This window comes from Dryobates pubescens, chromosome 2 (assembly GCF_014839835.1).
Source record: "Dryobates pubescens isolate bDryPub1 chromosome 2, bDryPub1.pri, whole genome shotgun sequence".
In the NCBI taxonomy this organism is placed as follows: Eukaryota; Metazoa; Chordata; class Aves; order Piciformes; family Picidae; genus Dryobates; species Dryobates pubescens.
In genome coordinates this window covers 27,964,436-27,992,039 of record NC_071613.1, presented here as the reverse complement: position 1 = coordinate 27,992,039, position 27,604 = coordinate 27,964,436, and the positions used below count along the sequence as shown (strand labels likewise).

Genomic DNA, 27,604 nt, shown 5'->3' with positions numbered 1-27,604 from the left:
AGGTTCTGGTTTTGCTGTCAGCCTCCCACCAGACAGCAGTGGCTAGTGAGGAAAATGTGCCTTGCCCAGGCTGCAAAGGGTGCAGCAATTGCACAATTTGCTGCACATGTGGAGAGTGTCAGGAGACCCTACAGGCATGGGTGTGAGAGTTTGCCCAGCACTGACAAAGCTGCCTGGCAGGAGGTGAGACTCTTGTTGGACACAGAATAATTTAATGGTGTTTTCCTCTTTGAACAGACAGCAAGAATTACCTGCAGCTGCAGAGCAGTGGAAGGAGGGAAGGTCAGCGAGCCCGACTCATTAGCCCCACCATCTATCTGCCCCGGAGTGCTGTCTGCATGGTCTTCCAGTACCGAGTGTGGGGCAGCAATGGGGTGATGCTGCGGGTCTGGAGGGAAGCCAGCCAAGAGCACAAGGCACTGTGGGTCATCACAGAGGACCAAGGGGAAGAGTGGAGGGAGGGCCGCATCATCTTGCCAAGCTATGACATGGAATATCAGGTGAGATGATCATGGAGGGTGTGCTGGACCAGGCAGGCATCATCCAGCATCTTTATTTCAGTGTTTCAGAGCCAGGGCCCATTCATCATTAGGGAATGTGGCTGTTTTCATTGTGTTTCTCAAGTTACCATAGTAACTAAACGACACTGTTTGTTATTCGGAGAGTGCCTGTCTTCTGCACAGACTTGGACCTTTGTTCAGCCTATTGGCTTTTATGTTCCTTAAATCTTCCATTTTGCAAATATTTTTCAGTCCTTTTCTTTTTTCCAATCTTGTTTTGTACATTTTGTCCCCACAACTAATGGCCATCATGCCTGTCCCAAAGCAAGCATGCAGCTCCAGGGAGTGAACCCAAACCTTGCAGCTGGGAGAAACGGGGAACTGGGAAGTGGCGCAGCCAGCTTTTAAGGGTAGGCAGCAAACAGCCCTTCTCCAGCACCACCTGCAAGTGCAGATGTGCAAGAAGTTTGTGAATCGACTTCTCAGATACCTTAGACCAGATCAGAGGGCTGGGTGCAGTGCTGAGGGATCAAGATCCTGTCCCACAGTTAGGAGATCAGAGAAGGAGAAGGGATGAGCTGGAGGGAGCCATGCTGCTCACTGCTGCAGCCCGAGACCTTCTGGCACGGCTGTGCCAGCACCCCGCAGAGAGGTTGCTGCCTCCAGGAGTGCCTTTGGCATGATTAGTCCTTGTAGGCAGCGTGCAGTTTGCCAAGGAGAAAAGGCTAATGTTGTGATTTATTAATGAGCATCAGCACATCATCCAGCACTCTCCAAAGCAGGAGGAAGCATGAACTTGCTCCAGCCCACTCTCAGTCCAGACCCTGACAGAGGGATGCTGCTCTCAGGATGCTGACCTTTCTATATTGCTGCCTCCCATGTGGGTTGCTGGCCTGAACTTGGGACCAACAGCTCTGATGCTCAGTCCCCTGTTCAGTCAGATGAACTTCAGGAAGGTGATGTGTTCTGAATGTCCAGCCACTCTGGGTGAAGGGCAGGACCCAAAATGGGGGAGACCTGGGGGTACTGGTTGACAGTAGACTGAACACGAGCCAGCAGTGTGCCCAGGTGGCCGAGAAGGCCAACAACATCCTTGCCTGTATCAGGAAGAGTGTGGCCAGCAGGAGCAGGGAAGTCATTCTGCCCCTGTATTCAGCACTGGTTAGGCCACACCTTGACTACTGTGTCCAGTTCAGGAAAGATGTTGAGTTGCTGGAACATGTCCAGAGAAGGTCAACAAAGCTGGTGAGGGGTCTGGAGCATAAGCCCTATGAGGAGTGGGTGAGGGAGCTGGTTGTTTAGCCTGGAGGAGTCTCAGGGGAGATCTTATTGCCTTATTACCTGAAGGGTGGTTGTAGCCCGATGGGTGTTGATCTCTTCTCCCAGGCAACCAGCAACAGAACAAGAAGACATAGTCTCAATCTGTGTAGGGGGAGGTTTAGGCTTGATCTTAGAAGTTCTTCACAGAAAGAGTGATTGCCCATTGGAATGGGCTGCCCAGGGAGGTGGTGGAGTCAATGTCCCTGGAGGTATTTACGATGACTGGATGAGGCACTTAGTGCCATGGTCTAGGGTTAGGTGATTGGTTGGACTTGATGTTCTTGGAGGTCTCTTCCAACCTGGTTGGTTCTGTGAGAAGATTTGTGAAATATGTGGCCTTAGGAAATTATTTGGACCCTTGAGAGGAGGCAGGAAAGCAAAAGTTTTGCACTGAAGCTGCATGACTTGGAGGTGTTGGTTGATGAGAAATTCAGTACGAGCCAGTAAAGAGCACGGGCAGCCCAGAAAGCCAGCAGGGCTGCATTGAAAGAATTGTGGCTAGCAGGTTGAGAAAGGTGATTGTTCCCCTATTCTCAGGTCTCATGTGATGTGGAATACTGTGTTCAGATCTAGGATCCCCAATGTAAGAAGTCCAGAGGAGGTCAAAAAAAAATGATTTGAGGTCTGGAACAACCTCCCCAGTGAAGACAGACTGGGAGAGTTTGGATTTTTCAGCCTAGAGAAGAGAAGGTTCTGGGGAAACCTTCTATCAGCCTCTCAGTACTGAAAGGAAGGCCGGAGAGGGACTTTTTGCAAGGTCAAGTAGTGATAGAACAAGGTGTAATGACTTTCAACTGAAAGAGGGAAAATTTAGATTAGATGTAAGCAGGAAGTTCTTCACTGTGAGGGTGGTAAGACACTGTCACAGGTTGCCCAGAGAGGTTGTGAATGCCCCATCTCTAGAAGTGTTCAGGGCCAGGATGGATGAGACTTTGAGCAACCTGGTCTAGTGGAAGGTATCTGTGCCTATGGTCAGAATTAGATGGCCCTTAAGGTCCCTTCCAGCTCAAATCATTCCATGATTCTATGACTAGTTTGTGTGTGTGTTTGGCTTTTTAGTAAGCATAATATGCCTACAGATAAGAGTGATGGGCACTGGCTTTCTACTTTGTGTGTTAAGAGTGAATATACATTTTATATATATATATAGCATTCATTAAACAACAGCATCATTATGTAAATAATGCAAGTCTTTCTACTCAGCAGTTCTTAGAGCCAGACTTTGTTTATTTTTACAATATATTTTGCCTGTAATTAAGTAGAAATAAATTGACCCTTCTCCAACATTTCAATAATTCTTATGTAATGTTGATGGGAACAGCACTTTACAGTTAATGTAGCTGTGCATTTTGTGAACTTCCCTTCTTTTTTCTGATCATAGCCCAGTTAATATCATGGGCCAAATCTGACAGTGCTGTAAGTCAGTATTATGTCACTTGCATCATTTATGCAAGGGCCAAGGGGTGACCTGTGATGCAGAACATTGTTTTACTGAGTCTTTATTCTGTGCAAGAGGCATTTAATTGGAACAAACTGCACGCCAAGTGCTGCCAGGCCAGGTAATGATCTCTCTGCTGAACCCACCCCTGCAAAGCAGCTTTTCTTGGGAACATGTGGCAGAGGCAGGGGAAGGAAGCAGTATTAGGCTCAGGTCATCCACATATGTGCAGGGAAAGCCAGGAGCAGATTTTCCTGCTCTTTCCCTCAGAAGCAGCAGCCAATCTTTGCCTCTCAGCTTAGCAGTGACATTTCTGTTCCAATTTTTCACAGATTGTGTTTGAGGGATTTATACGGAATGGCCACTCAGGAGAGCTCGCCCTCGATGACATCCGGCTAGGCACCGACATCCCACTGGAGAACTGCATGGGTATGTGTCATGTGTGGCCATGGGGGGCAGGGGTGGCAGGGGGCAGGGGAGGGAGTGGAGAGCCTTCACTCACAGGCTGACAGTGGGCCACATATTCCCTGCTTGAGAGATTCTGGATCTCACCTGGGATGTTCCTTGCCCATAAAAGAAATGAAGTGGTCTCAGTTGCTGGAGATGGGTTCTCTGGGTGCAATGGTGTAAGAGGCAGGAAGCACGTTTCTCTGCTGCACAAAGCTCAAAGTGGAGCTGAGGGTTACCAATGACTATTCTATGTGATAAGGACATGCACCAAATTTAAAAGGAAAGCGCTGGACAAAAGAAGCCAGCTGTCAGTATTACATGCTTAGAAGGGCTGATGAGTTCAAAAGGAATCTTCTCTAATAAGAAATAAAATAACAGAGGGGGTTTACAGCAATGTTAACAGAATAACAAAAGACAGTTTTGTCCTAGAATTCACCATCCCTCAAACCAGGCCAAAAGCCAGATGGGTTCATTCAGTGTGAGAGACAGAGAGGACTGTTTTAAAAAAGAGTGTAGAAAGCGTGTTTTAGCAGTTTGCCGGTGAAGCCATTGCCCTGCCATGTTCCTCTACCTGGTGCAGCCATGCATACACTCTGATGGCTCTGGTCACCATCTAGCTTGGATGTGGATTTAGAGCCATCCCAGCTGAGCATGGGACCAGTTGTATTCAATTAGTGAGATCTGTGCAGAGAGCTGCCCACCATAGCGAGGCTATGTATTTCTGTGTGACCCAGAAGACCTGTTTCATGGTTAAACACCTGCAAACTGTCTGACCCATCCTAAAGTCAGTGGAAAAGGTCAGGTGAAGTAGGGCCTTGCTCCTCTCTGGCTTTGAAGCTGTTCTCCTCTCCCCCACCAAGGGAGAGGAGGATCCCAGTCTGACCCAAGTAGAAGAGACTGCCTGAGAAGGGTTGGTTGCATTCCTTGCTTCACTGTGCAGGCAGGCAGTAGTGAAGATGGTACAAGAACAAGCATTAATAATAGAACAGGACCACAACTGCCCTGCAGATGCTCTTGAGAGCTGTTGGTCCCATTTCTTTGATGCTTTAAACTCTGCTAGTCTCCCATCTGCCAAGGAGCTAATACTCAATATTTCAAATTCACTGTATTTAAGGCTTTTCAGTGGTGTTTTAATCCTTTGCCTTCTGTGGCATTGAGAAGCAAAACCGATGATTAACCTTAATAGCATTTCCTACCTAACATCTCTCAGGCTCAGCAATTCACCTAGCTCCAGTGTTACTGTATCTTGGGCCTCATGAACTTGAAGTTTAATGTTTCAAAACAAGAGCATTAATAAATTATCAAGTTTCAAGTATTGCCAGCCCTTAAAATAACATCAAACTGTTCTGTAAAACTATTTGTCCCATTCTAGGAAGTCGAATGGGAATCTGAGAGCCGATAAGGATAGTTTGTTTCAGATCATCTCCTAGCAAAGGGCCTCCACGGCAAACTTAAACATTATGCATGGCTCATTTCCTATGTCACCAAAATAACCAAATGGTAGAAATACAGTTCTGCTGTCTTTCTGCCAGAACCACAAGAATAGCTGACTCCAGCACAGGCTACTGTTTTTTCGAATGTAATCCTGGAAAGTAATCTGATCCCTTTTTGGCATGAAAGAACACTAAGTCACAATAATTTTTAACTTTGACAAATGTGTCATTCACATTCTGAGCTTGAGTGATGATTTCATAGCACTCGGTGGAGTCAGAGTCTGCTTCTGTGACTCACAAGCATAATGCAGAAGTAATCTAAAAATAATCAGAAGTCTATTACTTCTGTGTGAAAGTAATCAGTAATAAGTACCGATTATTGCTTTTCATATCCAGTAATTTGTGGTAGATTACTTCTTCAAAGTATCAGGAAGGAAGAAAAAAATTACTTGCCTTTGTTTTTTGTCACTGTGAGATGGAGAGGAGAATGGCCAGAAGTAACACTGTTCCCATGTGAATAACGATGCCAGAGTTGAGCCAGAAACCAAACTGCACTTGGAAATTTTAGAGGGATCCAGGGTTTCATTGCTGGGCCAACTGGGGCTTTGTCTCTGCACTACACAGGCCAGCTAGCTGAATTCAAATGGTGCTCAACATCAGACATACAAATATATATCACAGGACATACATTTATACACTCCAAAGTCTGTGTCTAAGTTGAAGCTCATTGTGTCTGGTTGGTCCTCAGCTGAGATAGAGTATTTCCCCATCCCGGTACCTTTGCTGTTCCCAGCGAGTGGTTTCTGTGGGCCACAGATGCATGCTTGCTCTGCTTCAGCCAATGTGTTATATTTCCCTCTCTAATATTAGGTTTTGGTTTTTCCTTTGCAGAACCCATCACAGCTTTCCCAGGTGAGAACTTACACTTTCCAGGTAAAACTGCAGTTCTCTCAGTGTTGGTTTTGTTTTTTTCTGTTGGCATGGGCTTTTACTTAAAAGGAAAGCAATGTGTGTGCTTGTACAAGCTGCAATGTTCTGAGCAGTAATATGGCAAGAGTGTGCTAAACCTCCCCTGCCACAGCTGCAGGAGGTGGCACATTGACACCTGTTAGGTGGCAGGGAGCAGGCAAACAGACAAGTCCTACTGTCGTGGGTCTAAATAGCATTGGGAAACTTGCTATTACAAGGCCTCCTGAAGAGCAGCTGAGCCCAGCATAGGACATCTGATGACAAAAGGGTACTTATCAGATCACTTAAAGGAAAAGCCTGTACCCAATTAAAAGAGAAGTGGTTGTTCTCTAGTTTATGGATGCTCTCACAGTGGTGGTGTTCAAGCTGCTGGTGAAGGTAGATGGAGCTGGTCTGCTTGGAGGGGGAAGGGAGTTGGGAGGTAGAAGTAGGAGAGCAAACTGCCATGAGGAGCTCTGAAGGTGACAGTCAATAAAACGAAAACAAAGTGAAATGGTGCATTTAATAGCTTAATACTAGCCTAGAGGATAGAAACCTGTATTTCTCTGATCAAGCCTACAGAGTAGGAGAATAAGGTGAGAAACTCAGAAAAACTGCCTTGCTCTTTGAGCAGTCAGTGGGGATGCTGTCTCGCTCTGGGGTGGGAAAAGCTATCTGCTTTTGCAAGGAAGATCAGCTTCATCTGTCTGAGGTTTTTTTTCCCCATGTTCTGGTTTTGGATTTTGTTTTCCTATCTCCTTCTTCAGGAATGCATCTAGGGGTTGTGTTGTGATGAAGAGCAAACTTGAGGCTCATCTGAACTTTGAAAGTTGTTTTGTCTGTTCAGTCTATGTGCCCTTTGCTTTCGCTTGGATATGATGTCCATACTCTTCCCATCCCCTGTTCTGCTGGTGGGCTGCTGGGCATGGCTAGGCTCTACCCTGGAAGCAGCAACATTTCTGTTTAGGGCAAAGCTGGCTCTGGTGGGTATATGCCTTGAGACCTGTGGCAGTCACAGGTGCAGCTCTGTCCCTGGGGTGTGATGCAGGGTGTGGAGCTTTACCATGGGAGGGACATGGCCAGGATATAAAACAGTATTTGACAGTTATACCCATACAGTAATAACTAGGAATTTGGGTTTGCCTGTTTGTAGGCTGCTTTTTTATCTCTTACTCAAGCCTGTGGTGTTACTGGAAAAACAACTGCAATGTTCTCAGCTGACAGGTGAAGCCTCATAACCCTTCCTTATGCACACCTACTGTATCTTAATCTGGGCCTCATCTGATACCTATTTTGTGGACACTATCCTTGTATTTTGGAGCTTGTATCATGCATGTTGTATTCAGTTTGAGCCTCTCAGTCTTCACATCAAATCTATCCCAAAGTCCTGCTTATTCATGGTGCTTCTTTTCCTTTTTGTTATGTGCCCTGTTGCCTGTATACATCCATTTCCCAATCATATTCCCCAGGGCACACTGTCTGGGCAAAGGCAGCATTTGCTGTGCCCTGAGCACCACAGGCAGATGCTGTTGCAGGCACACCTCCCCTTCACACAAGCTCACAAGCTTATGCCAGTGGAGCCACCACACCTGTGCTACCTCCCTTGAGGACATCCTAACACTGGTCACAACAGGGAGACAGTAGAAGCAAAAGGTTGAGAAGGTGTCCCTTTTTGACAGGTAGGAATAGATAGGACAGAGGGGTAGAGTGATCAAGGAAAGAGCAAAATGCAAAGGTAAAAGATGAAGAAGTGAAGATGAAAATTGGAGACCACAAGATAGTAATTGAAATGAGGGAAAGACAGAGATGCTCAACAGAACTGGGTAGAAGGAAGGGAAGAAGTCCTTGGCCGGAGGCAAAAAAAGGAGCTGGAGAGGAAAGATTGTGCAGGAAGTATTGGGATGTTTTGTAGCCCCAACTCCTACAATTACATGATGAGCTGTAAAAGTCAGATGCTGTTAAAAATAATAGCAAATCATTCCTCTCCTGGCTTAGAAGAAAAAATGAAAACATGCACCTTTCAGGCTTCAGGATCACATGGCAAAAAATAAGAAGAAAATTGTGTAGGTGGAATATTTTTCAGCTGGTGGATTGGGATCTTACAAGACCAGTCAAGTGTGCTTGAACTGTGCTGCATTTGAGTGTTTGTGCGGCTCACCCTTAAAGAAAAGGTATAACAAGTGGCTAGAAGCAAGGAGTTAGATAAATACCAGGTTGAAAATAAGATCCATATTCCAAGGAGCATGGACACAAACTGTAAGGAGAATTTATCTTAGGGACTGGTGTATTCTCCCATACCAAGTATCCCCAGATCAAGAGGGGACATCTTCCTGGAGAAATGGCAGGAAGCAATTAAGGGTTTTGTGGCAATTGTTTTAAATGAGTGTAACACTTGCTTTCATCTGCGCTATCTATGAGAAGTTCAGCTGTGTTGCTTGTCCACTGCAGTTAATGTCAGTGATTTTGGAGAGGAACGGGAGCTGTGACACAGCAGTGCCAGAGCAAGGCAGGCAACCCTCTAGGAGGCTCTCTGGAAATTATTTTCTTTTTTTTTTTCCTTCTCCCCCAGATGACTTGTACTTTTGTTTCTTTTGGGTTTTGATTTCTGCTGCACATCTTTAAAACTGGTCTCTGTAGAGTCTTTCCTGTTGGGAAGAGGAAGGGGTTGTACCTGGCCAGGTTGGGGGTGTGAGTGCAGCAGCACACGCATATGAAATAGTCTACCCTGTAGGGATTAAATCAGGTTGCCACCAAGCAGTGTCCCAAGCTGTGCGTACAGATAGCACCCACAAATATGACAGCAACAGCAAGAGGCATTTCTTTATTAAGATGAGTGCCCTAGTGAATAAATGAGGAAGGGCAAATGTGTGTGTGTGTGTGTGGTGGGAAGGCAAAGGGGAGTGGAAAAATTATTAAGTTAAGAAGATGGATTTTTTATTTCCATCTCCCTGAGCAGAGAACCTTTCCACTGATATAAAACTTCCAGAGAGCAACTGAACCAGTAAAAACAGAACAGATAAGATCAGCACTGTGTGCTGAGTGGATGGGCAGCTATATTTAGTGGCTGACTGTGTAAGGAAGAACAATCATTAATGTTGGGAATTGGCTTTGTTAAGGCTTAGAGACAACTAAGTGTGATTCCTTAATGACTTCAGTTGCTAAGCGAACTCTCCAGACTTCTGCTATCTCCTCAGCAGCGCCACAGGGTGCGGAAACAGGGGCCAAGGACGGACTCTGCACCACCCCTCAAAATTGCAGCCTTGGCTACTGCACAAGGACACCTGGAGTGGGTCAGAGCCAATCCAGAGGTTGGATCCTTCGGGGATCCTTCCCACAAACTGTATCATTTGAGCCACATTAGAAGAAGGCAGAGGGCAGAGGTGTGTGGGGAAAGGGCAGGGGGTACAGGCTGGGCACCATGGTCAGTGTACCCACCCTTTATACTCCCAGCCCTATACTGGGCAATGCCCAGGCATCAGAAGGCCATGGAAACCTTCCTTTCCTCTGTGTTTTCAGAACGGAGTGCTGCTTCTCCACAGGCTTGGGAGCCATTGGCATCCATAACACCTACCTCCCTCTCCCAGCCCAGTTTCCACCAGTAGGTGTGAGAGGCCTTCCACTTGTAAGCCTTTCTGGAGCAAGGCTCTTTGTAAGCAAAGGTTGTCACCAAGTGTATATATAATAGTGGCCTCCACACAGAAAGCAGTCCCATGATCTTCCTGGGGGTCAGCCCTGCACTCCAGTGTCAGGTGCAGGAAAAGTGTTGCTGATCTACCTGGGATGTCAGTGGACTGCATGAGGGTCTGGGCAGCTTGGCTGGCTGGGTCTGTGATAGGAGACTGTGGCAGATTATCAGTGAATTTCAAGGCAGTGTTGAATCCTGGCAGGGGGGTGATGGTGGCCCCTATGGAGTGTCCCACACTGCCACCTCCCATGAATCCAGGTGAAGGGCAGCAGTTGCTTGAGGAGCAGGGGTGCGCTGCATTCATTGCCCCTCAGTGGGATGGTCAGAGAAAGCAGAGGAAATCAGTGGACTGTCTGTTCCCTGCCTTTGCCATACATAACACACAGTCTGTCCTGTACCCCTATTCTCAAGGTGCCATCATGGGGGCAGGAGGGACAAGGCCACCACCATTCCTGGTGACAAGGGGGTGGCAGATTGTGACAGGGTGAGGGTGGCATATCTGTTGGGTTTCTCCTGAGACATGTGAATTTGTTGCCTACAATGACAAATATGTGGGTGGTTTCCCAGCCTCCTGCTCTGTAAAAGCAGGATTTGTCTTGTCTGTGTGTTTTTTCTTGGTTTTGAAGCTTATTTTGTTGTAGAGATTCATCTGGGTGCAGCATTCATTCTTATTTTTACTCCCTGTGCCTGGGTTTTGTGGGATGGGAAGGGGAGGAAGGCCTTGTGACTAGCAGAGGAACCATCATTTTGCCCTCACTCCTATGCCACCAGCGGGAGAAAAGCTGTTACCATCCCAAATTTGCCAGCCAGTGGCTCTCCTGGTAGAGCAGTATTTGGAGGGGAGGGCAGAGACTGAGCTGTGAGATGCCCTTGCTGCTAGCAAAGTCAAGTGCATCCTGCACTGCTTCATTTTTTCCACTTGGCATCCTCTGAGCCTGCTCAGGAAACCAAGCTGGAATTTGGTTAGCACAGAGCTCAGCAATATGCTTACCAAACTGAGAGCAGCCCCAAAATTCTGCTTGCTGGCACCTAGCCAGGGGACTACACTCCACCAGCAGGCTGGAGAGGGCAAGCAGAGTGGGGGTCTCGGTGTGTCCAGAGTCAAAGCAAAGTGTTCAAAGAGTTTCCCTGTGGTCTTCATCCCTCTTGAAGTAGCCAGTAAATAGATGTGGTGCAGAAGTGCAGCCCTGATGAGTTATTTACAGCTCGCCTCCTTGAGTGGAGCTGGGGAGGTAGGAGCAGCATGAGCAGGAGGAATAGCACAGAGCCAGTTTTGGGCATGGGTGTGAGCATAGACAATGGTGCCTACTGGAGGTGTGTGTGTGTGTGTGTGTGCATGCTTCCGTGGACTGGCAGTGAGCTTTTACACCCATTTGATCACCAGATGTGCACCACACTGTCCTGGGATGACCTGAGCAGCATGTTGCAGCTGTGCCCTGCAACACACTGCAACTGCAAGAGTAGGAAGGGTTAACCAGCACATGGCCGAGCCTGGGACCTGCCTGACCTCAAATTCAAGGGAGGCAGGTGCTTTTCCAGCCCTTCCTGGGTGTGTTTGCTTTATCAAGCATGAATTCATCATCCTAGCCTCCTTAAACTGCAGAAAGCATGAGTTTCTTATGTGAGTGTTGGGCTGAATTTCACAGCCTGTGCCACGCAAATAATCATAAGCATCCTTCCTTGCTTTAAAAATGATAATGAAATCTGTAAGTTTGTGAATGGGGCACCTAATGAGATCTCACCTGTATGCAGAGTGCTTTTTTCTTCTTTGTCTTTTCCATAAGAAAAACAAATGTTTCTCCCTGTAATTTCTTTCCCAGTTCCCTGTGGTAACTTCCTTGGCCATCTGAGATTACTCTCTTCCTCCAATTAGGATGTGATGTGTTTTGTTACTGCTTAACCTCTGCCACATGGAGACAAAACCAGGCGGCTGATCAGGAGATGGTCAAAAAAAATAGGGGAAGAAAACATTGGTTGATGCCAGAAATAACAGTAATAACAGTAATAATAGCATGCACATGGAATTTGTATTGCAATCCAGGCAGCCTGATTAATTAAAAGGGAAGAAAAAGGCCTTGTGAATATGTGGGCTCAGCAAATGCCAGGCTGTGCTTCCCGCCCAGAGCACGCCCTGTATCTGGAGGTGGCCCTGGGACCTCATGTTACTCGGTGCTGTACTTTTAAAAAAGCATGTGTGTTTCTTTGTGCGTCTGCATGCCTCCCGCCTAGCAACCCTGTTCTGTGTCTCCTCCCCAGGGGCAACCCTCCTGCCAGGGACCGAGCCCACAGTGGACACGGTGTCAGTGCAGCCCATCCCAGCCTACTGGTATTACGTTATTGCCGCCGGAGGTGCTGTTGTGGTGCTGGTCTCCGTCGCGCTGGCCCTTGTGCTCCACTACCACCGGTTCCGCTATGCGGCCAAGAAGAGCGATCACTCCATCACCTACAAAACCTCCCACTATGCCAACGGGGCCCCTGTGGCCGTGGAGCCAACCCTAACCATAAAACTAGAGCAAGACCCCAGCTCACGCTGCTGAGAGCCGAACAGGAACAAGAGAGCAAACAAAACACAAACCAGACAGACAGAAACTAAGACTTCAAATACGTTGCCTCAGTTTTGCACTTTTTTCCTTACCTAGCATTCATGTGAACTCTTAGACATCTCCACCCCTTCTCCTTCCCCTTAGCCCTCCCTGAATCTTTTACAAACTCTAAACTAATGCTGCATCTTGGATTGCCAGAAGAGACACACCACCCCTTCACTTCAGAAGTGAACACTCCCTTTCAATTACTTTTTGAGGACTCTTGGGGTGTCGGGTGGGGTTTTTTGTTTTGTTGTGTGTTTGTTCGTGGAGGGGTTTTTTTGTTGTTGTTGTTGGTAGGCTTGTTTGGTTTAGGTTTTTTTCTTCTCCCAGTAGGCAACCTACAAAGAAACGTGATGGCAAGCCTGGAAGCTTGTGTGTGTGTGGCTTGTGTGTGCGTGTGTGCAAAATCAGCGTATGGGAGTGTGGATGGGTGTGCGCACGTCTGACTGAATGTATGTTTAGAATCGGCCCCTTTTTAATTGTTGTTGCTTCTACTTGCACAAGGAATGCCTTTTTTTTTTCTTTTTTTTTTTTAACCTTACTTCCCTTCCCACCTTTCCTCTGGAAGGTCTGGGACAGGTTTATGGTAAATACCCTGATTTGTTTACTTGGGGAGGAGAGCAATGCTTTTTTTTGTTGCCTTATCTAGCTTTGGCTGGGTTTCTTGTTTGATAGCATTACTGTCTTGGGTGCAAAATGAGAAGAGGCCAGGCTGGACAGTTAGGAATGTCCATCTCAGATGGCTAGAAGAATCCAGATTGGTTCATAGACATCCAAAAAGTAAGATCTCTCCATCTTATTCTTTCTGCAGCCAACATGATAACACAGCCATTGTTTGGAAGGTGGTTGAACCCTCCTCTTCCACCGCCCATAAGTGAATCTATTTAAAGTTGCCTTATATCAGAGAAGCTCATAATGAATGTTTTGTTTGTGTCTGTTAAAGCCAGCCTTAGGGTAACACATAGACTTCAGCAGGTCTAAGGTGGATGCTAAATACTGTAGTTCCTTGAGAAATGAAGGTTTATTTATTTTGTAAGTGTCCTCACTCTGGGTGCTGATAGTTTTGCTTTTCTGTGGGGAAGGGGGAGAGGGCTCCTCCTCGTCTTTCTGCTAGGAATGTTCAAGGGACAGGTATAATTCCCCTTTCTGGGTTTTGGGCTTGGTTTTTTTTCTCTGCCTGATTCATAGCTGCTGAATCTTAAAAATTGCCAGTTGACTTTCTAGAATGTCAATTAATTTTGCGTTTGCTAATGTTCTGCTCCTTAAAGCATCAGTAGCACCTAGCAGGCGTGCCAGTGGGGCCCAGCTATTGCTGCTGCTTTTAGTGGGGAGGCAAGATGGAGCCTCCCAACACGCCTCCAACTATTGAATGGCCCAGCGTATTGTAGTGGAAATGCCTTATATAAATAACTGAATGATGACATGCAAAAGTGGTTTGAATCGTTAACTCTAATCTGTTTGCAGGCAAAAAAATAGTACCTCCAGTGAGCAAGGTTCTTCATCTTGTTTGTGTTCATTTGTGATGAGTGATCAGATTCCCACATCCTTCCTAAACTTGCTAGTGCTCCCCACCCTTCCTCTGCCCATGAGTATTGCATAAAATGAATTGAGATGAGAAGCTCTGTTAACTGCCCTACAGTCTTGAGGTTACTTTTGGTCTGGAGAAAAAGTGGAAACACAAACAGTGCTGTGTACTTCTGTGGTATTGGCTCCTATTGTAGCAGAGACCTCTCCCCAGGGTCTCTCTCTCAGTGGTGGTAACATTTTCCCCTCCCTTCCTCATGCCGCCTGTTTCAGCTTCTTATCCTCTTTACTCAACAGATTTCAGTGAGACTCCCTCAGCTGCACCAGCAAGTGTCTAAAACAAGCAGGGAGCACAGAAAAACCCAGGGTGATTTGACATGGTGAGCCCATTAAGGGTGGTGGGCGCCTGGGGCAGCGTGCCACCAGGGTCTAGCTCCCGTAAGCTTTTCAAGGGTAGTAGGAACCCAAGGCAGCTCCTGTCACCTTGCGGGTAGTGCTGCCTAGAGGTCCCTGGAGAGAGGCTTCCAAAGCTGGGGTGCTTTCTCTGAGCCTCTTTGTTATGCAGCACTGGTGGTGTGGTGTGTATAGTTTGTGAGATGAAATCCCCCAACTCCCACAGCCAGCTTCAAATTAGAACAGATGTGAAATATCGGCATGCCCTTGCTGCATTTTCAGGTCAGCCTAAGCCATGTCAGTGGAGAATACCATCATGTTTCTAAAGTCAGTTCAGTCTCCATAGCTCAGATGATCCCCTCGCTTCGACCAGGTTCACCCCCATGGACTTAGCAAGTGTGCATTGGTGCATCAGAGAGGAGAATGTGGTGCCCTGTCTTTCAAACCAAAAATCACCAAAGACAAAACAGAAGGTCACTTCGAGATTTTTATTCCCAGTTCTTCCCTGCTCCTTGAGCCTTGAGATCCCCGTGTTGCCCAGTTGCCTGTGTGTGAAAAATACCTTGTGGAAATTTGAAACTCTTTGAGATGTATTGTGTGGAATGTAATAAAATGATGATATTTTTATACAAATATCTGGGGTTTTTCCTTCCTTCTTCTTTCTTTGCTAATAAGAATGCTATTGGTTGAAGTGATATTTCAAAACTCCACATTTTCTTTTGGAGCATCAGAGCTATTTCCTGTAGCAAAAGTGAGGCTCCTGTTGCTGCTGTGTGCAGACCCAGCTCCTGGCAGTGCAGCTGGTGTACACACCCTGCCTCACTGCACTCGGAATCAGGCCATTAATAGTGGCTTTTAGATCCATTACATTTGTACCAGTCCTTAGTGGAAGTTTTGGGCGGCTGGAGCGACACTTGGAATTGTTTGGGGATTTGACTAATGTTTCTTAAGTGCCAAATTGCTCAGTGTGATTATGCAGAATTTCTCCTGGCTGGGGTCCCTGGAGACAGAACATCTGACTTCCTGGGGTCGTGGGGGCCAGCTTGGCTGCCAGCTCTGTCAAGATGCATGCTTTGTCCCTGAGCACAACAAAACCTGGGCAAATCATTACCAAAATTAATAAAGAGAATGGCAAGGCATTCCCCTTCTGGGAAAACCTTGCCAGGCCCCTGCATGTCAGACCCCAAAGGAGAACTGTGCAGGAGCATCCCCGGTGCTGCAGCACTGAGAGTTTGGAGAGGCGTGCTTCCCCTGCCTCCAACCAAGTCCTCCCAGCTTGCTGTAAGGACCTCTGCTTCAGCATTTCTCCTCCTCTTTTTTAGGTGCAACTTTTGCCCCTTCAGAGGAGTTAGCAGCATCACATTTCATGTGAAATACCTTTTGCAGCCAGGTTGAGTGGTTTTTCTTTCCGTCTCATATTTATTTTCCTTCTGTCATACTCTTTACTCTGGCATACAGCTCAGCTTTGCAATGAAACTTCCTGGCTTTACTAGGAATTTGGGCTATCAACAGAGAAATAATTCAAATGTGATCCCTCACATTGGCTGTTCAAACACAAGCAAAGCTGAGTTTGGGGGTTTTTTTGCTCTAATTGTACAGCAAAGCCCATGCACTTGTAATTTGCATTTTGTACTCTTCAGTGACTGTCCAAGCAAAATTCAAAACAAATATGCACATATGAAAGACGGGGAGAGTGAGACTGGCTGGTTGCTTCCCAACAAGGAAGAAAAAAATTCTGTTAAGTAAACCGACAAAAAGGGAGGAATCATTCCGGGTTTCATTATTCTGTATGCGTGCTGCAGACAGATTGACCAGAGTTGGGTGCTGCTCAGGCTGCAACACATCATAGGGAGGAAAGCAGCTAAAATTAGTGTGCTTTGTTTAAGAATATAAATACAACTGAGAATGATTTTTGATGCTACCTCCTCTGCCAGATAACTTCAGGTGCACTTTAAAAAATGGGGGTTAACTTTTCGGAGTAACAGTAGGAGCTCTGTATTTCACAGAGTGGCATTGGAAATGAAAGCCACAGTGAGAGTCTGGACATGTCTTTTCTCTGGTTGTATGTGGGTGGGGTGATGCTGTTAGTCATTTAATCTGTAGCTGCTGCTGTGTTGTAGAGAAAGCATCTTTGTGTGGCTGGCAGGAGAGGGCCCACAAGCACTCTCTGTAAATGATAAAGCAAAGGTGGTGGCAACTGAGGGTGTGACAGAGGGAGCAGTGGCCTAGTAAAGCAAAGGCTACCATGGGAAGGACTGTGCTGTGCCTTGTCCCAGCAATGTCAACGTGCCCGAGATGGATGATCACTCAGGAGCAGGCTGCAAAGCACAGTGCTCATTCACCCAGCGTGGAGACTGGACAGGCAGCTGGGTCAGCCTCCTGTCAGGGCAAGTGTCTGCAAGACAACACTTGGCACAGGGAACCAACCCAGAGCTGCTTTCCTCCAGACTGTAGGGGTGAGGTGGGCTTTTTCCTAGGCTGAATTGAAAGGCTGGTGAATGCAAAGGAATAAGGTAGAAACCAGAATGTGCACAGGGCTGTCTTGGGATTTTTGCCTCTTGAAACCCTGTAAAACCCTATGAAGCTGCCCTCAGCTTGCCCTGTGTCAGGGCAGCAGAGTGAGGCGTGCAGACACCAGGCAAGGGCCCTGAGGCAAGCTTGGACAGCCTCTTGGCCTTCTGCCACAGCTCCTCCATCAGTGGCTTTGGCGGCTCTTAGCAGCAGTGGCAGGCGTGACTGCCAGTTTGAGGAATAGCATCGTTAGCCATCGCTGCTGTAAAAACAAACAGCCACAACAGAGCGAGCGATAAACATGTCGGGATGCTGCACTGCTGCCAACTTCTCCCCCAGCTCTGAGCCCTTGCATGGCAGAGGTGGGCTGGCAGTGCTACCCTTGCGCTGAGGGAGCTGCTTGGCTTGGGACTGGTGAGCTCCAGCACAGAGCCCTGAAGCCCAACTGCAGCTCCTTACCTGGGCAGTCCAGTGCTAAGGGAGAGCAGAGAAACCGTGCTGCCTGGTGCCACTGTACCATCATACGTATGTATGCTGCCACCACCATTTCCCTGGACTTGTGCTCGCGCTGAGGAAAGGTGCAAAAGCAGGAAAAGGTCAAGATGCTGAAGGCAGGCATTGGCAGGGTCCTCTTTTTGGGCAGGCACCTTGGCCACCAGCCATGCGTGCAGCGAGGGCAGGGTGCCACGCATTGGAGGGCAGTGCCAGGGCTGGAAATAGCTTCCTACATGGATTCGCCTCCACAGCAAGCACCCAGCCTGGCTTCATGCCTCTTGAGTGCTTTCAGTCGGGGTCTTCAATCACCCAGACATGCTTTTTCCATCTTCTAGGCACACAGGAATTCTAAGGAATGCAAGAGGCTCCTCAGTGCTCCTGGTTTGAAGATGGTGGTGTGGTGTGCACCAAGCACTGGCACAAGGGCAGCCCAAGGCAATCTGAGGATAAGGTCATGGGGTTCCCACTGCTGTGGAGGGTATCTGGGCCAGGGCAGAAGCTGCTTGTTTGCTTTCTTTAATACTCAGCTGTAGCCAAAGCACTGTTTTAATTTGAAATTTGGCAGGGATTTAGCCTTTTTGTAAGCTGAAGCTGTTCTCTGTTTCTGGAGGAGTGGGGAAGAGAGAAGTGAGGTTGATTTTCTGCTAGAAATAGAGTGGTGGGAGATTTGGAGGGATTTGTTTCTGCCTGGTGCCTGTGCTGCTGCTGTGAGAAGCACTTCCTTGTTGATGGAGGGTGGGAGGTGTCTCTCCCCCAGCCCCAGGGCTCCCAGCTGAAGGAGCAGCACTGTGCCGCCGCCAAACGCAGCGGTGTCAAGGCGAGGCCACGGCGGCTGCTCTGCTATGTCAAAACAAAATGATGTGTGTTGGAGTCACACTATTGCTGCAAAGAGAAAAGGGCTGAGAATGAGCAAAGGGAGAAACACGAAGATAAGAGTGGCGCTGGATCTCTGCCTCTGCTGCTCTGGGGAGCAGGGATTTCTGATCCTTTTTTTCTGGGCTTAGCTGAATTTAATGTTTCAGCCCCTCATAGGTGCTGTTTGGCAGCAGAAGAGCGGTACACCTTCACTGCTCCCCTTGCTGGGGGAAGAGCTGGGCAGGAGAGCACAATCCCAGATGGATGGTATAGCAGCAGAAGAGACGGATAAGCATATAGGAGGGCACTTGCTCTTCCTGGGGAAGTGAGCAGCACATCGTTGCTTCTCCACTGTGGATAGGACCAGGGGGCAGCCAGCTACCCCTCTTTTGTACCAGGAGGCACAGCTGCAGATGTTACTGGGGAGTGAAAAATGGTATGTAGCAGAGCTCATGAGCTACCATACCCTTTGGCCCCAGAGCCCTCAGTCTCCTGCAGAGAGCAGGAGCACGTGGAGGGCAAGAATCCATTTGGGCTCTCTCCAGATCAGGATCCTCTGTGCCAGATAGGCTTGCAGGCAAGTCAGAAAGAGATCTGGCAGTTGCTGCAATTTGGTACTTTTGGGAAAGATATCTCCTGTTGCAAGGCTCATTTTGTTCACTGAGAAAGTTGCCACAGCCAACATCTGCAAATGTGGCAAAAGACAGAGCTCTGCCCTGGGGTAGAGGGACCTGGCAGGAGGCAGTGCTCAGTACCCAGACTTAAACCAGGCAGAGTCAGTCTAGAAGGCAATAGCAAGTTTTTTCTCAATGGTAGTCATTTTCCTTGGAGGAAAGTGTCCAGGTTCCAGCAGTCAGGACTGAGTGTTCTCTCCTGAGCAATAGGTCTTGGCTTGGTACAAAGGTCTCTACCTGAGGTGGTGGGCCCTGCTGGTAAGCAGGCTGACAGTACATGCCAGTTCATGGGATGCAAAGTATGGAGAGCTTTCCTGCAAGAGGTACCTGTATGTCTGTGGTGGGACACCAGAGAACCTCTGCTGCTCTTGTGCCTTCATTGTCTGAGCTGGCAGGGCATATCAAGCACACATCACCCCACTTCCCGTAACCCTCTCCCTGGCCCAATCCTTCCTGCCTCCGCTACTGTTTTAAAACAGATGTACATTAAAGATCCTTAATCTCTGGAAAGACTAATTCTCTCCTACTCTTCCTCCATGTGAGTTCATATGAATGTGGTACTTAAGTCAGCTCTTATCTTTGATTAGAATCTCATCTTTCTTTCTTCAGGTCCCATAAATTAGCCTTTTAGCTGACAGCACTCTCAGATCCAGCAGATAACAGCCTTTTCTTGGCATCCAGCCGTTTCCAATGGCATCACTAACATAATCTTCTGGCCATGACCAGCTCATAGGTGCTCATAGCCATCACTCAGCACACCCATTTTTTAAAAGGCCTTTTGCTCAGGAGAATGCATCCTCTGTCTAAATAAAGTTTTCCCTAACTTTCTTGCCTACCCTTCTCTAGTAATTTTTTTTTCCCTTTTAAAATGCAAAGTAAATTGTGCGTGAAAGCTGTCATGTAAGGAAGCAGCTGTCCACAGCACAGGGCAATGCTTGTTCCTCCCATTCTGCCCAGCATCTTGCAGGGCTTTTCTGAGGTCACTTTCCATGGCCTGCTTCACTTGTGACAACATTGCTGAGACTTGTTACAAAGGATCCTAACGGATGAGAAATAGCAGACTAGTTTCTGTGGCAGGAAATCATCTCCACTAGGAACTGAAATGAGACCGCCAGCTTCAATTCCCACAGACAGCCACACAACCAGAGCTAATTTTGTTAATAACTCGAGAAATCCCTGTATGGAAAAAGCAACACTGGGTTATATTTTTCCAAAGCCAACCTAGAGCCTTGCATGACAAATACAATTGGATAGCAAAGAAATGGCATGTGGGGAACAGAAAAATGGGGGGCTACCATGGGCCTGAGGAGGAAGGAGAATGGTGAGGAGGAAGATAGCATTTAAGCAGGACTCGAAGTCATATTAGTAGTGGGAATTGAGAAAATTGCTAGAAGAGTAAATCAATTTTAGGCTGGCTTTTTGTATAAATGTTCTCTCTTTTCAAGTTTTCCCAGCGCTCCTTCTTTTCAGGCTGGAAGAACTGGTGTTCTTTTGAAAGTGTTGATTAACTGATACTTTGTTTTTCCTGGGTTTTCCCTCAAGGCTACTCTGGGAAATAAAAGAAGTTAGGGGGGAGAAAGAAAAAAAGAGCACTGAGTTGCTGGCTTATTCTCACACAAAATTTAGAGGAGCTACAATATGGAAAAGCAAAAGACTTCCAACAACCTTTCCCGACACAGGAGCATCTTGGGCAGACTGTGGTTCAATTTTTTGCTTTGCTCATGTTTCAACAGCCTACAGTTTCTGTAGGGTTGTGTGGGTGACATGGATGGCAAATTTCACCACTTGTCTTCTGACAGAGGACTAACAAAGCAGACATCTCCGCATGTGAACTGCTTTGCAAGTTATTTTTCCACATGTTGGGCTTTAAATGTTTGCAAGAGGCCCTCAGGCAGTTCCCCGAGCCCTAAGATGTTGCCATCTGGGCCTGTCAGTTCTAGAAGTGTTGAGAAATCATATGAACTCACTGCTAAAGTGAAGATTTACAGAAGGTGGTGTACACCTGTATTTCTTCAACAAGCCACCAGCAGCCTCAAGTCAGCTTAATTACCTGGCTCACTAGAGGCAGAGCTCATTGTCAGGAGAGGCAAGTGTTGGGTTTTGTGTTTTCCTGTTGCCAAATTCACTTGACATTTCAAAAAGTCCCTTAGTCCTTTGAGTGGAGAGGGCAAAAGGACAATTCTACCCAAAGAAGGGGTAGTTGGGAAGGTATTGTAAGTACCAGTGCAGAGGATCATTGCAGTCAGGTGTAAGATGGCACTGTGGCAGTGGGGCCTTCAGCAGAGATCCTTGCTCTGAAAGCGAACCTTGAAATGTCACTGTTGGGCACTGCCTGGAATAGCAAAACAAGAAAACAACCTCCAGATTTAACAATTCAGGAGGTCTTTTTGAGTCTTAAACCTCTGTGCAAATACGCACAAATATGCACAAATATTCTTTTACAAGGTCTTCAGTAATTTCATGTGGCTTTCCAGACACAAGTTACATTCTTTGCTTTTGATTGTTTGTAAGTAGCCTGTTGAAACTCTTCCTGCCATTTTAAGGCACGAGATGCAAAGTAGCCTTGATTTGTAACCACAACTATTTCAAAAGCGTGAGTCCTACCGCCTTCAAAGCACTCCCTGATTTTCTGCATTTCTACTCATTTTGAGATGCCTTCTCAGCTGAGCACTCCAAGTTACAGTCAGTTTTGAAAAAATCTAAGCAGATTGAAATGAAAGGGCATTTTTCTTCTGGAATACTGAAAAAGAGCCATGGTAACTACACATAGAGATAATGCTAGGAACACTGCACAGGAAAATAACTTCTGCTCAGATTACAGCATGTACATTTGGTTACTAGTGCTTGACCTGTGCTGAACAATGAAAAGAAATGTCACCATTAAAAGGAATTTGGATCAGAGAAATGTTAACATAAATGCCTAGATATGGACACCCATTTGCCGCTCTCCCCCATTTCAACCAGCTTTTGCATTAAAACGTATAATGATGATGCATGACTTCCTCAAATTACTATGAATTTATCTGAAACCCAAAGAGAAACTGGGTCATTGAAGCTCTGTGTCCAGTAAGATGTATGAGAAGACTTGCAAAGTAGAGTGCACTAAATGGATCCAGCATTAGTGGCAAGTAATGATAGGCACTAAGATCCTATTCAAAGTTGTAAGGATAATACCCATGAGCGTGTTAACAGTGAATTATGGCCATTATGCAGGCACCAATGACAACATTTAAGAGCTATTCAAGTTATCTGGTTTCTTTGCTCACGTGCATGTCTTGAAAGCTGGTCATTTGGTGGTCACAAAATGTGAGGTAGTGGGAAGATCTTACTCTCTCAAGTGCTCAAGATTCTTCACTGATTTTGATTCAAGGAAGAAGAGGAAAAGTTCTTCCTCCTTCCATGAAGAAAAGCCTTGCAGTAGTTTAGCTACTGTTGCCTTTTGGCCTGTCTTGCAATTCAGTGAGCAGTAGCGATAATGGCCCCAAAAAGCCTCTGTAAACAAATGGCAATTCCCATTTTGTTGTTCTAGTGAACTTCCCAAGAATGGAGGATGACTTTCCAATCTCTGAGCAAGACTTTGAAGACAACGATGATCCAGGTTGGTACTGAAATGCCGCATGGGCAATTTATCTGGCAGAGGTCATTCTCTTGTCTCTAGTATGAGGTGATAGAATGAGAGGAAATGAGCCTGAAATTGTGCCAGGGGAGGTTTAGATAGGATGTTTGGAAATATTTCTTTATGGAAAGAATGGTCAGGCATTGGAATAGGTTTCCCTGGGAGGTGGTGGAGTCACCATTCCTGAGAGTGCTCAAGAAATGCATGGACATGGTGGTCTTAGTTTGATGGTCGGACCTATCATCTTAGAGGTCATTTCCAACCAAAACTGTTCTGTGATTCTACACATTACAAACCTCAGCTTTAGTGTAGGCTAGGAGCTTGAGAATGCACAATGAAGTGGTGGCTTAGTGTCTGGACAAAAACATTAGCTACTTTTCTTGTTTTCCTTTCTCAACAGCCAGCAACCTTGCAAAATCAATATATTGTATTTGTGTTAGGACAAAGAGGACTGATCTTTAGAGCATTAATTGCTGCTTGTGTGGCACTTTGACTTGTAAAAGGAGAAAATTAAGTCTGGGATCTGTGACAGATTGTTTCCATACTTTTGAACACAATGGCACTTGAAGGGCCAGGGTTTCAGTGGGCAAAAACTGCTAGCATGCTATTTACATAGCCCAAGATACAAAAGCAAATTACACTGCCTAACTTTCTTGGTAATTCAGTGCTTCACTTTGAGACCTGAGTTAGCAAATCCTGCTGAGATACACTCATGGTAGGATCTATACTCTTGTAAGGCCACCACAACTCCAAGTGAGAAATGCATAAAGGTGAAGAGGAGATAGTGATCCCTGGATAATAAATGCCCATTCCACTGCAGATTACTTTGGATCGGATAGGAACGACACACTGTTCTCTACTAACTCTCCAGGAACTCCAAAGCTGGACAAAGAAAAAAGTTGGCTGTACACGCTGGATCCCATCCTGGTGACCATCATAGCAATGAGCTCCCTTGGTGTTCTCCTCGGAGCCATCTGTGCTGGCCTGCTCCTCTACTGCACGTGCTCGTATGCTGGGCTGTCCTCACGGAGCTCCACCACACTGGAGAACTACAACTTCGAGCTGTACGATGGCATCAAGCACAAGGTCAAGATGAACCACCAGAAGTGCTGCTCAGAGGCCTGATGGGTACCCTGGGGATCACTCTTGGCGTTGTGCCCAGTGAGGTGGGCTGGCGAGGGGGTACTTTTTTTGCTGTTTTCTATGGGAACTGAATGCCATAATGGGGAATGAGGGGTGCGGGAGGAGTGAGGGGAGGTGCTGCTCCTGCCACCAGGTCCTGCTGGTGGGTCCTGCTTCACCAGGACCAAGTGGGCTTCCCCACAAACCGGATTGTGCCGGGTGAGGGGGAGACCGAGACCCTTGTTCGTTGGTTCATCTTTCATTTTCTGCTGATGAGAATGGCCAGGACACGGTGAGGGAGACTGGTTTACCTTTTGGATGTGAGAAACTAAATGTGGATTGTTATTTCCCACCTCCTTTCTCTGGTGAGTTGCTGAGGAGGCTGAGGGATTTCTTTAGCCTCCCTATCTTTAGAAATAACATAAATACACACACAGAGACCCTGTCCACTCTAGACCCCATCCAGATATTATTTTGGCTGTAGGGATTTGTGCACGTCATGCTAAATCCAGCAAGCTGCAGTTTCCAGTTCTGAAAATGGAAGCATCTTGTTACCTCCACCTTTCCATCTCCTGGTAGGGTGAAAAGGTGGGATACTGGCTTTAGTGTCAATGGTAACAGCGCTTTCTGAAATTATTAAGAAATAAATAGAAAGGAAACCCTGTGTGTTGAAGCACCTCTTTGAGAGAAGCTGAAGAGCCTTAAAGTGATTTGTGAATAAGAGCCATTTATTAAATCCAGATCTTGGATTGCAACAGCTGAGGCCTTCATCAGGAAGGCTTTTGAATCTCCCACCCCTCTTGATCCTGCCCTTTTCTTTTTGCTATAATGAGAAAATTGCAGCAAACAAAAGATAGAGCCTGTCAGGCTGCCTGCACTCAGGCAATGGCTTTGGGAAGGGGGCTTAACTTGAGGCTGTGTTGAGGCCTCTGTGAAGTGCCAGGGAGGGAAGATGAACAGGGAAACAGACTGGGGCCATGCCCAAGGCCCTGGGAGCCTGGCCACAGCACCTGACAGCCCCCCTCACCTTTGCTGTGCTCCCCTTCGCCCTGGAACTGGGGAGTGCGAGCTGGTGGGTTTAGCACCGTGGGACCAAACAGCAGCTGCCACATCCCCTTGGGAGCAAAGCTGTGCTACTCCCAAACAGTAGCAAAAACCTGAAGTTTTATTTATGAGCTGTGTTTTGTTTTTACTTTGAACAAGTGCCTTAGAAGAAGTATTTTTCCTCCATCTGATGATCAGTGCTGTATCAAACAAGTGAGGCCTTCATCCTTTCCCCAGCAATTCCCCAGCAAAACACTCTTCTTCCCTGCTCTTTACTGGGTAGTACCCAACTGAAGAAGTCTGGTTCTTCTACTGTCAAGTGGTCTGGCTGTATCAGCTGGAAGCTGATACCTCTGCGCTTACCGCTGGGCTGTGGGAGAGGAGTGTTATGAAAACAATTTAATGCTGAAAGAGTTCAAATGCTGGGCTGCAAACCAATGCTTTCATTTCCAATTCAGTACAGATGGATCACCTCTATCAGCTTGCACATACACAACTGAGAAACCTTCCCAGCACCTTGGGTTTGCTTTTCCAGGGGCAATTTGGAAATACCTGACGTGTCCTGATTATAGATTTTGTTTTGGTTGGGGATGGTTTTTTTTTCCCCCTCACTAACCACAGAACACCAAAGGTGTGATGTGCTGTAAAGCTCAGTTTGCACAGTCCCTGCAAACATATCCTGCAGGAGACCAGGTGTTTGGGGAGACAAGCAACATCTGGAGAGAAGATGAGCACGGACAGTGCCACAGCTGCTTCTCAGTGCAGTGGGAATAGGAATGTTTGTCTGGTGTTTCTTGAAGAGCTCCATCAGACAGTACATTTTTAGGGGGGGGAAGAAAAAGAAGATGACCGTAAGAAAGAGGCTTGTGTTACTGGGGAAGCAGATACCGGCAGCTACGCCATCAAAACATCCACAGTTCGTACACACACACACAGAGACAGACACACAAAGGCCTTCATTTCTTTAATTCACACTGTGCGCCCAACAGAAACAGCAGTAAATGTATCTCAGATTCTCTTTTCAAATCACCTTATTTCTTTTGGCGTTCTTCATGGACAGATTCCACAGGGGTGTTATTTTACTGTACAAAAGAAACAGAGGCAGTAAGAGGATATATGCCAGACCATTTCAAAGCTGGATTGCTGCTGCTCGATGATTTTTATCCCCTTCAAATTACAGGAGAGGGGAAGGATGAATGGAAAAGGACCATACAGTAGAAAAGTCGACTTAGGTAAATAATAGGTGAAAATATATAATTAAAAAGGTGATGTTATGGTGTCTAGTAGGCGTACAGAGAGAAGAGTTCGTATATACATATATTCAGAAATAGTGTGTTTGCACACGCACGTGAATTCTCTGTATGTATTGTGTATGTGACTTATTCCGTGGGACTGACTTGTGTTAATATATCTCTTGATCTGGGGCAGGAGAGTACTGCTGATCTTGGCACTAACTTGGCACGGGCCCCATGAAGTGTCCGCCCTGTGCGTCCTGCTTGCCCCTTCCAGATGGGGCAGGGCCCGGGCGCGCGCACTTGCCGGGCAGGAATAGGCCAATAATGCTGCAAAGCCGATACCTCACTTACCTCTGCTGGGTGCTTTACTGTTCTACAGAAAACTGTGTTTGATTGTAACTTCAACAGGGAAAAGAAAAAAAAAAAAGGAAAAAAAAGTTGTCAGTGCATTCAATCCATTGCATCCTCCTCTGCAAATAGATTAGGTTTTCTCATTGCAGTTCCCTCTGAAATTCAGAAGAAAAAAGAAATTGGTGTCAATGCCTTTGCTGAAACGGGCTGTTGCCTCCACACCCTTCCCACGGCGAGGATGTGTTGCTAACGGGTGGGCTGTACTGCTGGCTGAGCTCGTTTTGTGGGAGGGAGCTGGGGATGAGCATGGGAATTAAACCATTAGGAAATTATATGCAGAAATGGAACTTCTCCAAGGTTTGCAGTTCAAGGTGTTTGACCATTCACTGGCTGAGCCAGGAATTATGGACTTAAAAGAGCTTTTACTGTGATTCTTCGGTGTAACAAACAGACACAAAAAAAAAAACCAACAAAACAAACAAAAAAAAAAGGAAAAGAAAAAATCAAACTGTGTTTATATGATTTGTATAAAAACCTTTTAAAATTGCTATTTAATAAACATTATGGTAGAGATTTTGTTTCAGTGTTTTTATAATTTATAGAAGAGCAGCAACAAGGAAACTGGACTGGGAGTTCTGTGAGCAGCCAGAAACCCCAGGGAAACTAAAGCATGGCTGAAACCATGCCCTCCACCCTCCTTTGCTGCACGCATGCAGCTGCCCTGCTCAGACATGGCCTCTCCTCCCAGAGCCAGGGACAGCTGGAAGCAGCACCTGAGTGCAAGTCCAAAAGCAGGCCTGCGCTGCTGCCCGCTGCTGCCATTGATCTCAGAGAGGAATGCAGTTTTAAGCTAAGAAAAGTGTCATTTAGGCCTAAAATGGCTTGGTGCTGAGCAGAAGAGCGCAGTCAAGGCTTTGCAGGGCAACCACATAGCATGGTAATGGCCAGCCAGGGGAGTGTGGTTTTGAGGGTGGGCGTTGGGGTGAAGAGGAGGACACTGGCTGCATGCAGGGATAAGGCTGCCTTGGAGTGTACCCCTCTCTCCACATTTGGTGGCCAGGACCCAGCCGGAGAAGCAGTGGGGCTGAACCTACAGTGTGAAAAGTCTGTTTATTTATGGGCACCCTGACAAACAAGCAAATTCATCAAGTGCCAGGCACCTCAAGAGCAAATGAAATTTTCCTGCTGTCTCCTTACCTCCAAAGCAGCAGCCCTTTCCACAGTGTGTTAAAGAGGGTCTTTAAGCAATGAAGGGCAGATGGCAGCTTAGATGAAGATGACAGTGTAGCTGCAACTTTGACAGCTCTTCCCTTGCCCAGGAATGAAGAACTGATGTGGAGACTGATACTTGGGGGAGAGGCTGTCAGGGAGCAGGACAGAGACTGCAGATAAGCAACTCAATCAGTGTCAGACCTGTCCTGCTGT

The 27,604-nt window shown here is 46.7% G+C and overlaps 1 protein-coding gene across 3 annotated transcripts in view; it reads left to right on the top strand.

Annotated features, from left to right (window-relative positions):
* Nucleotides 1–26,634, top strand: part of NRP2 (neuropilin 2) — a 90,086-nt gene extending 63,452 nt beyond the window's left edge. The window contains exons 13-17 of one of the 3 annotated variants that reach the window (XM_054173342.1): nt 238–500; nt 3,591–3,687; nt 6,033–6,053; nt 22,341–22,409; nt 23,299–26,634. In XM_054173342.1, the coding sequence (XP_054029317.1) occupies nt 238–500; nt 3,591–3,687; nt 6,033–6,053; nt 22,341–22,409; nt 23,299–23,552 (704 nt within the window). In that variant the 3' untranslated portion in view covers nt 23,553–26,634. Of the gene's footprint in view, nt 1–237; nt 501–3,590; nt 3,688–6,032; nt 6,054–12,030; nt 12,902–22,340; nt 22,410–23,247 lie in introns of those variants that run through there. The other 2 variants (XM_054173334.1, XM_054173350.1) reach the window with 2 other exon arrangements.
* The last annotated feature ends 970 nt before the right edge of the window (nt 26,635–27,604 follow it).